Here is a 14,831-nt window from a genome sequence, read left to right on the forward strand (position 1 = left end):
CCATTTGCGATACCAATCTAAAATACTAATCTGAACAACTCTGGAAAAAAAAATTTGGAAGGGAAAAATCTGTTGGGTTGCTAAGAAAAAATCTGTCCAATTTTTCCATAAATCGATACACCTTAATGAGATGTTCAAAGTAATGATAATGCTTGGAAAATCTTGGTGGCTGGTGGCCAAACTTTCAACATTATCATGCTGAAAATTAGACTTTATTGGTGGTTGGTAGCTAAACTTTCAACATTATCACGCTAAAAGGTGGCTGGATATAGTAGACATCATTATTAGGCTAATTCTAGGGTAGAATCTTGCCAAATAATAATGTTGGCTTTTGAATTTGGAATATATAGGAATTGGAAGAGGTTATGGTCTATTTTTCGAAACATATGGACTTTAATATAATTGCAGATCCAGTGGCAATGATTGTGGAATATATATTTAAAAAAACAATAAATTATCTGTTTATATTCAATCTATAGAAAATTTGTACCTCAAAGTAATCTTGGATTGGATTTATATGCAGTTTTACAATTTATGATGAAAGTAAATGTATTACTTCAAGAGCTAAATGATTATATTTGTGTATTTGTGTAAATGGTTTGTTAATATGAAAGGATATATGCAAAATGACATTCGTTGTACATATGTTATACCCTTTCTCCCCATAATCTTAAATTTCCTTAAGTTTTGTCTTATTTTCTAACTCTCATTTTCATGTTTTGTTTTCTTTTGTCACATGTCCTCAATTTCACCATCTTTAAATAGAAGTAAAGGTATACCTCCCTTCTTCCTAGCAATAGCACTGACGGGTGTGCTAATATATGTGCGTTCCTTTGCTTTCTAATTGATAGCAAGGCACTAGTGGGTGTGCCAATTTATTTATTTGTTTGTATTTTATTTCTTTTAATTGATAGTATGGCACTGGCGGGTATACCACTTTATTTCTTTGCTTTCTTTTAATTTATGGCAGGGCACTGGCAGGTGTGCTGTGTCAATTTACTTGTTTGCTAGTATTTGTTCTCTTTTAATTGAAAGTAGGACAGTGGCAGGTGTGGCACTTTATTTCTTTGCTTGTATTTTTTGTATTTTGGAACCATATTTTTGCTTCAATCTTTTTGAACAAGAAGAAGTATATAAACCAAAGCTTAATTTTTCTCCTATTTTTTTTTTTATATCAACAATTAGATAGCTACATTTTTTTCTTCTATTGAGAAGATAGTGAACTTTATTACACACGCGTACACACACAAAAATGGACAAAAATTGAAGCCATGAGGATATGAACCAAGGTAAAGAAGAAAAATAAAATTGAATACAATTAAAGGAGTAATGTTGACCTTAATCATAGATTTATGTCAGATGTACTCCCCCAACCACCCCTTCTACAAAAAAAAAAAATTATAAGAAAAGAAAACAAATCAGCACCTGTCTTTGGTAATAGGGAACTTGTTATGGAATCAGAAAAAATATAACAATTCTTTGATGATGGGGTGCAGAATTTCCTAAGTTAAGTACTCATACTAATATTGACAAGAAATATGTCATTGTTCTAGTTCATTTGTATTAATTTAATAAAATGTAGAAAGTTCAAACGGAAAAACAAAATCTCACCAATTTTACAATTTCAGAATATAGATATTTGGAAATTGGGTTGGTTGTAGACGATTGGATCTTTTTATTTAACATTGTGAGATGTAAAATTGATATAAGAATAGTATTTAGGGTAATTATTGATGACTTTAGAATATAATTACAATTTTTTTTTTCCAATTTCTTTTATTTTTCACCAAAAGAGGAGATTATCAAAGCCAAGAGGAAGTGTGGGGTAATTAGTGGCAGAGTAAGGGATATCGAAGTCAGTAGCATAATATACATGCTAAAGTTACACATTGCGACATTTTTTTTTTTTTTTTGTGACACAAGTTTTCTACCCCCATTCTCCTTCTTTGTTGAATTTCCTAGTTAGTGGAATTTGCTTCCTTTTTCCCTTTGTTGGAGGTGCGTTTAATGGAAAATTTGTAAATGTTGAAATGCATCAATGAATTTCGTAAATGTTTAAATTAGTGTTCACCTTCATTTAGGGGTTCATGTGCATCATGAGCCCCCTATCTTAGTTCCATGTAGTTGCTTGAGTCCCCTATTCTCTCCAACATAAAGGTTATGTATTTTTCTTTTCTTTATCTACTTTGAATCTCTGACAATTACTATTAATTTTAGTATCGAGGAATCGAATCTGGTGCGCAGATTCCGTTTACACTCTTTTAGTTGCTTAGAAAATGGGGAAAAAGGTGAAAAGAGAAACAAAATTTTGATTTACTTGTGTAATATGAACCAAAGGCTATCAAAGTGAATTACAAAAAATTCACTATACGAATAAGATTTGTGAAAAAGTTACACTCTACTGTGGTGGCTGAATCGATTACTATATGAATAAGTTGACTTTGGGTCTTTGCCAATTGTGATTTAATTTCTTGTTTTCTGATATTATTTGGTTCCTTGCCAATTGAATTATCAAATTCTGCTGCTGTTTTGATTTTTTATTTTTATTTTTTTTTTGGTGTTCCATTTTGTTTGTGGTTGTAAAGGCTTCTTTGTAGCATTGATTTGGATTAGGTGAAGTTGTATTTTATTTTGAAGGTGTATCATTGTGTTATTAATTATTTATGTTCAAATTTCTTTCTTTTCCTTATTAATCAAAGTACAAATAACATTAGGTGATGGTGGTGGAGTTGCAGCGGTGATGGTGGAGTGGTGGTATTCAATTTGTTGGCCCTTAGTTTTCTTCTAGTAGCATTTTATCTTGGTTGTTAGATAACTTACAAGGAGGAAGAAGAGAGCAAGCATAAAAACTATGACAATAATATATGTCAAGATATATTAGGTTTGCAAATTTTCTGTTTGGAGAGAGGGAAAAGAATCCAATCCAATGACATGATAATTGTTTAACTTCTTCAACTGTATTTTTTCCATCAACATTTCTCTTTTGATGCTTGGATGGAATATTTGGATGCACTTCTTTATATATTTGGATGCACTTTTGTATATATTTTTTATTCAAATTTTAACTCTTCCGATGATAAAATTTGGATTTCGTCCATAATTTTGATGACTAAAAATAACATTAATTCATTAAAGCACTAATAAGTGTCTCTTACATTTTAGATAGCCTTATTTCATTAAAGCACTAATTTACATTTTCACCTAAATAAACGAAACGTTAGTGTCAGAAACTGTAGACCACATTATTGTTTTAATCAAAATTAGAAGCTTAACAAATGGTAATCGCAAGGTAATACCATATTACTTAAATGTAAATGAAATAAGTGAACAACTCATTTATGTAATTTTGTGGTCTAATTACTACCTACTGTATGATATTTGAACTCTCATTAATCGATGTCATCTACAACCTTCGGAAATACAAATCATTACGGGAAAATATCATTTTACCTCTTAAATTATCACTAAAAAATTAATTCAATTTTTATTCTTTTAATATTATTAATTTTATATTTAAACTATTTGATTTTAGATCAATTTCACCTCCATCATTAGCTTCCGTTTATAATCAAACAAAAATTAATAATGTGACACCCAAATTTCATTTAAAACTTTATTTTACCTCTCAAACTATCTTTAAAATATTAATTAGAAATGAAATTTCTAATAGTGTCACATCAACAACTTTTGTTTAATTATGGTAGAAATAAAATTGATATAAAATCAAATAATTTAAATATAAAATTAATTCTAAACCCTAAGATTACTTAAATTTGATCCCAAGCATTCAATTGTTTAATAGTGAAAATAGGGAACAAGGTTAACCGGTTAAGGGCCTTGAGCATGCACTTCTCCAGGAAGGGACGGCGACGGCCAGTGTGAGTTTTTCTTCGTTGAGTTCCATTTGAGGGCCAAATGTATTGATGATCAAACCCTAGATGTCACCAGCAAGGACTTTTACAGCTCTGACTACACCGTTGTTTCTATTGATATCGCTGATTATAGTTTTGGTTTTGACGATTCCAAGCATAGGTCTCTCTCTCTCTCTCTCTCTTTATGTCTATGCCCTTCTATTTTATGTTTACATTGTATCTATGATTAAAAATCTTATTATAATGTTGTGCACACCGGATATCACACTAGATGAAAGTGGATCGGGGCTCCACACTCGATTGGACTATCTAGGGAATGAGGTCCCTGCAGCAAGAAGCACCGTAAGAGCTGCCCAGCCGGGGTTGGCCGGATAACCCCTCTGGTGTGGGAATCAGTGATCGGAGAAGAAGTGTAGAGAGTTGAGTTTGTAAGTAAGTGGGGTTCAGCTTGGATCAGTCACCTTCAATGTGAAGTTGATGTAGTTTATATAGAGTTCCTTGCTTGTTTTCCAAGGTGGTTTTATGGAGCTCTGGTGCTGCCAAATTTCCTTTTAGCATGGCACCAGGTGGGGGACCATCTGGTAGTTGTCAAGAGGTGCTTATACTCATTGTAGTCATGATGATAACAAACCACATTCCTTCGGTTTAACTGTTTCCGTGATTCTAGGTGTAAGGGACCAGCTGAGGTGGCAACTTGCACATGCATATACTCATAGCTTCGACGTTTCTTTGAGAGGTTTCCTCAGCTCGGCACCATTGTACCTCAGCTCGGCCCTTTGTGTGGCTATTGTTGGAATGGACTGGCCTATTCAGATATTTTTTTATGGATTCGGCCTACTTTGGTTCTGATGATGGATTCAACCAATCAGTTCAGCCAATAGAATAGATCCTGTAGCTTGGCCCTAGCCCAGTATCGCAGCTGGACTGGCCTTTCCACTGCGAGTTGGGCCCAAGTGCTTGAGGACTTGGGTGGACTGTTAGTAATGGAGCTGGGCTTAGTTGGGTTCCCCACATGCTCATCTGACCCATTTGGATTTGGGCTTGGGGGATTGGATCGGCCCAAGGCTTGGGTCCGACCCATTTCTTATTTAGCCCCTTCATTTGCCCCCTAGCTCACGCTAAGGTTCCCCTTGGGGGGAGCTACAATTCTGTACTCCAAGCGTCGCGTCGCTTCGGTTTTGCCCCAGTTCGGCCTTGGTGATGGTTCAATCCTGACACACAACCCCTGCATGCGTCCTTTCGTGGTGACACGTGGCGGCGTGGGATAGGTGCGCAGAGATAATGCGCCGATTCCATACCAACAGTCGTACTTCGTGTGCCTTCACGCCGGCTGTTGCAATAAATGCTCTGGGCTGTCAACCCAAAGCCATTTATCTACTTTTCATTCTTCTAGAGAGTCTCAAAAAACCCTTTCCGTTCCTCTGAGCCAGTCTCGTTGGTGCTCTGTCTAGACGTTCCGCTGTCGTTCTTGCTTCAGCACCGCCTGCTCGCCACCGCTGCTTTGATCTCCGTAAGCTTTCCTGTGATTCTTTTTCCTTATCTTTTTCCATTTTGATTGTCTCACTTAGCCCTTGCACCGTTGTGTTCCACACTCTGTTATCTGAGTTCTACCTCTGTCCCATTAGGTTTGTTGAATGGGGAAGTTCCGCTCATTAGTTGATACTCCCGAGGCCATGGCCATGTTTCGCCTTGACTATAATATCCCTGATGATGTGGCCCTTTTGCTAACAAAGGTTGATGCCAAGCGTATGGGCACTAGGAGCACCATCGTCTTTCCGATTGCGGCCATCGTCGAGGGAGGGGTTCGGTTGCCCTGGACCCTTTGGTGTGCTGATTTCTGCACCAAGTTCAGCTAACGTCGATGCAAGTGTCTGTGAACCTATTCCGTGTCATCTGTGGTGTGTCCACCCTCAATAGGTAGTTGGGTTTAAATCTTGATATCTGGGATATTTTAGGCTGCTACACTCTTTCACACAATAAGGACCACGGCACGTACTACCTGCGTATTCGTTTGGTCGATTGTCATCTAGTGACTAGGTTGCCCGATTCGGACAAACATAACGACAATTTTTTGCAAGTTGGTGGCAAATGGGAGTTCCCTGCTGGGACTAAATTCCAGTCTGAACGGATGCCTCAGAAGGATGGCTACCCAGGTTCAGGTCCTTCCCTCTAGTGTCTTTTGTATTTCTTACCTTGTTTTGGATGTTGCTTTAATGAGTCATTTCTTTTTTGCAGAGGCTTCCCGTTTCCAGCGCAGGCCGAACCGGGAAAACACTAAGGCCATCAAAGCTGCTCTGAGGTACAAGAAGAGATCTGCACCCGAGCTGTTGGATTACCAATCGACTTATCGCTCCACCATTCCGAAGAAGGCGAGGCTTGCTGCATCCCTTCTAGATTCTGACACTGAGACTGATACATCCCTCACTCCTCTGGTTACGAATCGCCGCTGAAGCCAGGGTGCACCGTCTGAGAAAACGCCCTCTCCTACCCCCAGTTTCGCAAGGGGCAGATCTGTGTCAAAGAGAAGAGTACTAGTGGATTTGGAGGCTGAGGCTTTTGGCACCTCCGATGTTTTGGAGACCCCTCTGGAAAAGGCTGAGGCGAAGAGCCTCATGGAAGTGAAATTGGAGGTGGGAACTTCTGGGACTCTTGCTATTACTGTCGAGCCTTCTGCTTCTGTTGCTGCAAGAGTGAAGAAGATGAGGAGAGAGACTGGCAAGGCAATAGTTAGAGAAGCTTCTGAGGATCCTATTGAGGATGAGGCATTTGAGAAGTGGAAGCGGCCGATGTTGCATCAAGGCAGGCCTATTTCTACTTCTGATTCGGTTGTTGCTTCCAAAGATTTTGCTTTTGATTTGACTAAGACTCTGTTGATGTTGGTGGACATGGCTGATCATAACGAGCCCCGCGATATTCCTGTTCTGAAGGGGACCCTTCAGATGATGACTGTTGTAATTGTTTTCTTGTTTTGCTTGTTTTTGGTGTTATGTTGCTGCTTCCTTTTCTTTTAATAGTTTGCAATCCGTTGTAGTGTATTCAGAGGATGCATCTGTCCATCACCAGAGTGAAGGAAATGGAGAAGGCCGTACTGGAGGCTGCAATGAACGCTGAGAGACTGACAGTAAGCCTGGAGACCAAGAGAGAAGGACGCAGAACTGCCGAGAGGGAGGCATTCCGTCTGAACAACGTTATTGCTTCGGCTGAAAAGTCGAAGGAGGCTGCCATTGGCCCGCAAGCCCAGCTTGAAGGAAAAGTGGCAGAGCTGGAGGCCGTTATCGCGGTGATGACTGCTGAGCATTCTGCGTTGGAAGCCAAGTATTGGCAACAAGGTTAGGATGAGGCTGGGGCTACCTATAAAGAGGAGGTGCTGGTGCTACAAGACAAGCTCTTTCTGAAGGGTTGGACAAGTGCTTTAGCCGCTGCTCTGGTTCCTGAAGGTTCTCCCCTATTTCAGGATGTCCTAGTTCCCTCAAAGTCCTTGGGTTCGAAGGTTGTCTCTGTCTCATTCTCTGTCCCTGCAGTTCTTCCGGCTGAGTTTTCCCCAGAAATTGACTCTGTAAACAAGACTTAGGAGAGTGATGTTGCCACTGAAACGGTGAATGTTGAAGGGGGTGGAACCCTGGAAACAGAAGCCACAGGAGATGTGGTTAAGGAAGCTTCTACTTCTCAGGAAGTTGGAGCTGCCTCTACTTTTCCTCCCCAAGACGACCTAGACAAGATCGTGGATGCTGCTCCTGAGGTTCCCTCTGTTGATGAAAGCTGAAGTTTTCTTTGGAAAGATTTGAAGTTTTTGTTTTCTAGACTTTCTTTTGTTTTCATGTTTCTGATGTACTGTGGCTTGATCCCCTTGACGAGTTCTCTCTTTATGCTTGCCAAGACAATTTTTCTTCTTTTCTTTGTTGCTGGCTATGAGGCCATCTGTGCCTTTGTTGGATGATGGAATTTTTCTTTTGATTTTGCAATCTAATGCTTTCTAGCTTTTACATCTGAATGTTTTCTGCACTGTCTGCTCCCGGCCGAGCACTGTTGAGACCTCGGGGCCGAACAGATGCTCAGTCTGGTTCTGTACTGCTTGCCTCCAGCCGAGCACTGTTGGGACCTCAGGGCCGAACAGATGCTCAATCTGGCTAACAAATATGTTACAAGGTTGTGCTTGATTTCGTAATGAAAGGAAGAGGTTCTTACTTAGGTCCAGTTTGGTTCTAAAAAACAATTGTTTGCCCTCACCTGGAGATAAGTAAGATTGGTACTGGAGATTGTGCTTTTAGGTACAACTGTTTAAGTCTATTTCAAGTTCGATAGCATGAGTGCATTTGGATGGGGTAAAGGCATGAAGAGGTGTCTTACTCAGGTCCAGGTTGGTTTGAAAAAACAGTTGTTTGCCCCCAGCTGGAGTAGAGTAAGACTAGTGCTGGAAGTTTGCTCCTGATAGAACTTAGCTTAGTTTGTTCCAACTCTGTTTGTATGCAGCAGTACTGAAGTGTTGATGTGACAATACTTGAGAGACTTTGTAGACTCAGAGATGCTTACTTAAGATATGTTAGTGCGGTTTCCACCAAGAAATTCCACTTGGCTATAGTCCAATTTAGTTGCCAAACATAATTCCACCAAGTAGTTCCACTTAACATGTTTGAGTGCTAACTAAATTTTAATTCCGTTCAGTCATTCTGAAACTAAGTCCATTTGGGTTAAGACCAAAGCTAATTCTGTTGGATAAACATCAAAGCTATTCCCGTTTGGTAAACATCAAAGCTATTTTCGTTTGGTAAGTACCAAAGCAAATTCCGTTTGATAAACATCAAAGCTAATTCTGTTTGATAAACATCAAAGCTATTTCCGTTTGGTAAGCACCAAAGCTAATTCCGTTTGATAAACATCAAAGCTAATTCCGTTTGGTGAACACCAAAGCTTATTACAAAAATTTGATAGTCTTGAGAGAAGTGAGGAGGCATCTGTATTGGCCAAAAGGTAAATGTCTTTATATCCTGATAAAGAAGTTGGGGTTTAATTCTATTGATAATATTTCTTGAGATTTGCTACATTCCAGGGCCGAGGTATGGCTCTGCCTTTGAGATCCTCTAGGTAGTAAGCTCCATTTCCAACAACAACTGTGACTTTGTACGGACCTTCCCAGTTAGGCCCAAGTTTGCCTTCGCCAGGCACTCTTTTGTGATCCATAACTTTCCTCAAAACCAATTCTCCAGGTGTGAATTGCCTTGGGAAAACTTTTTGGTTAAAACTCTTGATGAGCTGCTACTGATATGCTACAAGTCTGATCAGTGCGGCTTCTCTTCGGCCTTCTGCCATATCCAGTGCATGTGCAATAGCTTCCTCATTACTGGTGCTTTCAAACAATTCAGACCGAAGGGTTGGGAGACCTACTTCGAGTGGGATGATGGCCTCCATTCCATAAGTCAGGGAGTAAGGTGTTTCCCCCGTTGAGCGTCGTGTTATGGTTCGGTATGCCCATAGTACATAGGGTAACTCTTCAATCCATTTTCCTTTCACATGCTCAAATTGTTTCTTTACTTCGTTGATGATGGTTTTGTTTAATGCTTCTGCATGTCCATTACTTTGTGTGTACCCTGGAGAAGAGTTTCGATACTCGATCCTAAGGTCGACACAAAACTTTCTGAAGATCTTTCCATCAAACTGTGTTCTATTATCCGCAATCAGTATCCACAGGATGCCGAAACACACCACCACGTTTCTCATGACAAACCGCTTTGTGTCCGCTTCTTTGATACTTGCCAGTGCTTCGACTTCAACCCACTTAGTGAAATAGTCGGTTGCAGTAATGAAGAATCACCTATTCCCAGTGCCTCCTGCCAACGATCCGACAATATCCAGACCCCATTAGGCAAAGGGCCATGGGCTGGTGAGTGGAGTGAGAGTTTTGGCTGGCTGATGAATGAGTGGAGCAAACCTCTGACATTTATCACACTTCTGAACGTACTGCTGCGCATCTTGTTGCATCTGTGGCCACCAGTACCCATGAGTGAGGGCTCTATGCGCCAGTGACCTTCCACCAACGTGGCATCCACAAATCCCATCGTGAATTTCGTAGAGAACATTCTCGACCATATTTGGATCCACACATAGAAGATAAGGGCCGAGATAGGAGCGTCTGTACAGCTTCCCAGATAGTGAGATCCAAAACTGAGCTGACCTATGTCTGACTTTGTTGGCTTCCTTTTTATCTTCGGGGAGAGTACCAGATTTTAGAAAAGCAAGTATCGGATCCATCCAGCTTGGCTCTAGGTTGCTGCAGAGGAATGGAGATGCAATGCTTGGTTCTGGCACGAACTCAACCCAAACTTTCCTAGCATCTTTGGTATCTACTGATGAGCCGAGGCAAGCCAGAGCATCAGCATGGTTGTTTTTGTCCCGATTAATTCGTTCCACTCGTATGGATCAAAAATTTTTTAGTAGGTCTTTGGCCTTCCTGCGTACATAGCCATTCTTTCGTCTCGTGTTTCATAGACCCCAGAAAGCTGGTTTACCACCAGTTGTGAGTCACTAAAAATAAGAAGTTATTCTGCACTGAAGTGTTCGGCACTGCGTAAGCCAGCCAACAATGCTTCGTATTCCGCCTCATTATTAGAAGCCTTCCAACCGAGCCTCAGAGCCTGCTCCCAAATTAATCCCTCTGGTGAGATAAGTACTACTCCTGCCCCTGAGCATCGGTTATTGGATGATCCGTCGATATAAAGCTGCCAGATATTACCAATAAAGAGTTTCCATGCTTCCGAAGCGCAATGCTTTCCCTGTTCGATGGTGCGTGGCACCTGTGCCGAACTGGGACTCCCTGGCTTGGTATTCTAGGTAGGAGCAAATTCTGTAACAAAATCTGCTAAGACCTACGCCTTGATTGCTGTCCTAGGTTGATACCGAATGTCAAACTCACCAGGTTTTACCGCCCATTTTGCTGTTCGGCCAGAGAAATCAGCTCAATTGAATACAGATCTGAGGGGGAATTCAGTGAGGACATTGATGGTATGCCCCTAGAAGTAGTGTTGTAACTTTCTCGAAGCGATAAGCAACGCGTAAGCTAACTTTTCCAAGGGTAGATACCATGTCTCGGCATCTAGTAAAGTCTTGCTAACATAGTATACTGGCCTCTGTTCCTTGTTAACTTCTCGAATTAATACTGTGCTTACAGCGTGATCTGAGACTGCTAGATATAGGTACAGCTCCTCTCCTGGTTCTAGAGTGAATAGAAGAGGTGGTGTGCTGAGGTATCTTTTGAGACTTTGCAATGCTTCGGTACACTCGGAACTCCACTCAAATGCTGCCTTTTTTCTCAACAGCTGGAAAAAAGGCCTCATTCGGTCTGAAGACTTGTTGATGAACCGATTGAGGGCGGCCGCCATTTCGGCCAGCTTCTGTAGCTCTTTAGCCTTCGTTGGCACTTCATGCTCTTGTATTGCTTTAATGTGATCTGGATTTGCTTCAATTCCTCTGTGGGTGACCATATATCCCAAGAACTTCCCTATTCCTACCCCGAAAGCGCATTTCGAGGCATTAAGGCGAAGCTGATGGTCCTTCAGGATACCAAAGACTTCTTTTAAGTCCGCAAGATGGTTTGTAGAAGGTTTGCTTTTTACTACCATATCATCTATATATGTTTCCATGGTCTTTCCGAGTTGGTCCTTGAACATTCGGGTGATCATTCGCTAGTAGGTTGCTCTAGCGTTCTTGAGGCCAAACGGCATTACTTTGTAGCAATAAATGCCCCTTGGAGTAATAAATGTTGTTTGCTCTTGGTCCGGACCGAACAATGCTATTTGGTGATAACCGCTATAAGCGTCCAGAAAGCTCATGTGCTCATGCCCTGCTGTTGAGTTGACCAATTAGTCAATGCGAGGCAGAGGAAAACTATCCTTGGCACAAGCTTTGTTTAGGCAGGTGAAGTCAACGCAGACCCTCTATTTTTTGTTCTTCTTTTTTAATACAACTGTGTTGGAGAGCCATTGTGGGTACTGAACTTCTCTGATCGCTCCCGAAGCTAGGAGTTTTTCGACTTCGACAATTACTGTTTCAGTGTGCTCAACTGAGGATCTCTGACTTTTTTGTACAACAGGCCGAGTGGAAGGGTTGATGTTTAGTTTGTGGCAAGAAAATTCCCGGTTTAGTCCTAAAGTGTCGTATGCTGACCATGCGAATACCTCCATATTTTCCCTCAGCAGTTGAAGCAGCTGAAGTTTCTCATCAACGCCTAACAAGGTACTGATAAGGAAGTACTTTTCTGAGTCATCCTCCTTTACCAGGACTTTTTCCAAATCCGCTACTATCTTTTCCTCTAGGGCTCTCCCTACATCTTCCAAGACTGGTTGTTCGGCCACTTCCACTATCTGTACACGGTTGCAGAGTTGCTTTGCCTTTAATGCCGCCATGAAGCAATGTTTGGATGCAACTTGATCCCCTGAGATCTGCTCTACTCCGTGTTCCGTTGGGAAATGGATGAGCTGGTGGTAGGTTGAAGGGACCACCTCCATTTGATGGATCCATGGACGGCCAAGTATGGCGTTTTAAGGGGATGGTGTATTAATAACTAGAAACTCTATCGGGAGGGTTTTTGTTCCTGCCACAACTGGCAACACTATTCTACCAAGGGGCCATTCTGGCTATGAATTGAAGCCAACTAACGGAGCTGTCGCTGGGGTGAGGTGCTGCTCGGAGAGACCAAGCTTTCTGAACAAGTCATAATACAATATCTCTGCTGCACTGCCTTGATCTACCAGGACTCGTTTTACGTCAAACTGTTTCCCAATTCCCACAGTTATAATCAGTGCATCAGTATGTGGGTGTTGTATGCCTTCTAAATCCTTTCTAGTAAATAAAACAGTGCACAAGGGGGATTTGGGTACCGTGTGTACCTTTTTCGATGCAAGCTCTACTGATATAACCTGCTGAATTTGCACAGCCTTAGCAATCTCTTCTTTCAGTGCCACTTCACATTCCTGGGTCGCTGTTCCATGGATCACATTTATTATCAGCCGAGGTGGGTGCTCAGTATTCAGTTCTGGTGGTGGGTTCCCCGGCTCGGTCACTGCTTTATCTTGATCAATGTAATCCCAGAGGTGTCCAGCTGCTACTAGGTCTTCCAAGTGTCGCTTCAGCGCTCTGCAGTTCTGAGTCATATGCCCCCTGTCTTGGTGATAGGTGCATCTGAGCTTCTGATTATGCCAAGCGGGATCTCCCAACATTTTCGGCAGCCAAATAAAGAAGGGCTCCCTTTTGATCTTTTCCAGGATACGATAGATGGGTTCTTTGAATACCGTCACGATTGCTTCGTAGAACTTAGACTTATCTACCTCATTCACCGTGAGCCCTCAGTGTTCCCCTCGATCCGTTCTCTTCTTTACCGTGCTTCTTGTTCTATTGATGCCACCTCGATGGGGATCTGGTCATCCTCAAGGTGAGTGTACTGCTCAATCCTGGCACGTAAATCTTTCAATGCTATGGCCGGGTGCTTGGTAAGTGACTGTCTCAACTTACTTTCCGGGTGCAGACCATGTTTGAAAGACATAACAGCCATCTCCTCACTGCAAACGTTTTTCTCTAAGTCATTATATTCTTCCCAATACCTCCTAGCATAACTACACAGCCTTTCTTCCTACTCCTTTCGGAGACCGAACAGTGTATCTGGCTCTTTCGGGATCTTAGTGTTGGAGACAAACCTAGCTAAGAACTCTTCAGAGAGCTACTTCCAGTCATAAATTGATCCAACAAAGAGTCGATCGAACCATCGAAGTCCGGTTTCTCCCAAGCTAGATGGGAAGACTTTCTCGGCTCCATAGAGACATTATCTGTCTATAATGGCTAATATGCGTCAGTGGGCCTAACTTCTCATCGTACGATGTGAACTTTAGGTGGTGAATTTCTTTAGGGGTCTCATGGCCTCAATTTCCGAAGAAAATGGGAAGGAGACAAGCCTATCCAACGCTCGGTGCTCTCTCTGGTGAATGGTACGGTCTAGATGATCCCGAGGTTGTTCGTTCTGCTTGTTGTAAATCAGCCAAGTACGAAGGTCTTGAGGAGGGTACTCGGTCTGTTGGCTAACCGTCTTCTGCCTCTTAGCCCTTCTCCGACGTGACCCACGAGTGTGGCTGCTCGCCGCTTCACCTTGTATCGAGATTGGCTGGCTTTGTTACCCAAACTCATTTCTGGGAAACTTCTTCACTGGTGGCTCTCTGGATAAGCTCTTCCGTCACAAGCAAGAGGGCTCTGCTTCAGTCTTCTTTTCCGTTGCGCTTTCAGCTCTTGTATCTCTATCCCCATGGAATCTATGATTCGATCTCTGTAATCCTTTTCCAGAAGAAAGTGATGAGAAGAACCTCCAGCGAAGGGTAATCGATGCTCGACGGATTCGAGGGTCCGGTTATTGTTTCCAGTTTGTTCTTCTAGGACTGTTGGAAGTGCCAAGCCTTTGTCCTTTCTCTTCTCCGTCTGTGTAGTATATGTCGAATATAGGACGTCCTCAATCCCCATCGCCGGAATTAAGTGCAGAGCTTAGAAACAAAGTGATCCACGCTCACCGCACCAATTGTGCATACCGGATATCGCACTAGATGAAAGTGAATCAGGGCTCCGCACTTGGTTGGACTATCTAGGGAATGAGGTCCCTATAGCAAGAAGCACCATAAGAGTTGCCCGGCCGGGGTTGGCTAGATAACCCCTCTGGTGTGGGAATCAGTGATCGGAGAAGAAGTGTAGAGAGTTGAGTTTGTAAGTAAGTGGGGTTCAGCTTGGATCAGTCACCTTCAATGTGAAGTTGCTGTAGTTTATATAGAGTTCCTTGCTTGTTTTCCAAGTTGGTTTCATGAAGCTCTGGTGCTGCCAAATTTCCTTTTAGCATGGCCCCAGGTGGGGGACCATCTGGTAGTTGTCAAGAGGTGCTTATACTCATTGTAGTCATGATGATAACAAACCACATTCCTTCGGTTTAACTATTTC

At 42.0% G+C, this 14,831-nt stretch overlaps 2 protein-coding genes across 2 annotated transcripts; both read right to left on the reverse strand.

Moving 5' to 3' along the window:
* Positions 1-9,125: 9,125 nt before the first annotated feature.
* Positions 9,126-10,118, reverse strand: LOC145818998 (uncharacterized). Its single transcript, XM_082912973.1, has 2 exons — positions 9,806-10,118; positions 9,126-9,634 (listed from the first exon to the last, which is right to left on the reverse strand). Exons 1-2 carry the CDS (start codon positions 10,116-10,118, stop codon positions 9,126-9,128), a joined length of 822 nt encoding a protein of 273 aa, XP_082769099.1.
* Positions 10,119-12,499: 2,381 nt separating this feature from the next.
* LOC145818999 (uncharacterized) lies at positions 12,500-13,081 on the reverse strand. The gene is made up of 2 exons (XM_082912974.1): positions 12,752-13,081; positions 12,500-12,634 (listed from the first exon to the last, which is right to left on the reverse strand). Exons 1-2 carry the CDS (start codon positions 13,079-13,081, stop codon positions 12,500-12,502), a joined length of 465 nt encoding a protein of 154 aa, XP_082769100.1.
* Between the last annotated feature and the right edge of the window lie 1,750 nt (positions 13,082-14,831).

This window comes from Camellia sinensis, chromosome 2 (genome assembly GCF_055761805.1).
Source record: "Camellia sinensis isolate YWXY chromosome 2, ASM5576180v1, whole genome shotgun sequence".
In the NCBI taxonomy this organism is placed as follows: domain Eukaryota; kingdom Viridiplantae; phylum Streptophyta; class Magnoliopsida; order Ericales; family Theaceae; genus Camellia; species Camellia sinensis.

Coding starts and splice junctions, on each gene's coding strand:
- LOC145818998 (XM_082912973.1), bottom strand. CDS start 10,118: ATGGATCCGATACTTGCTTTTCTAAAATCTGGTACTCTCCCCGAAGAT. Junction 9,635..9,805: donor CGTTCAGAAGTGTGATAAAT/GTCAGAGGTTTG, acceptor AGTGGGTTGAAG/TCGAAGCACTGGCAAGTATC.
- LOC145818999 (XM_082912974.1), bottom strand. CDS start 13,081: ATGTTGGGAGATCCCGCTTGGCATAATCAGAAGCTCAGATGCACCTAT. Junction 12,635..12,751: donor TAGAGCTTGCATCGAAAAAG/GTACACACGGTA, acceptor ATTGGGAAACAG/TTTGACGTAAAACGAGTCCT.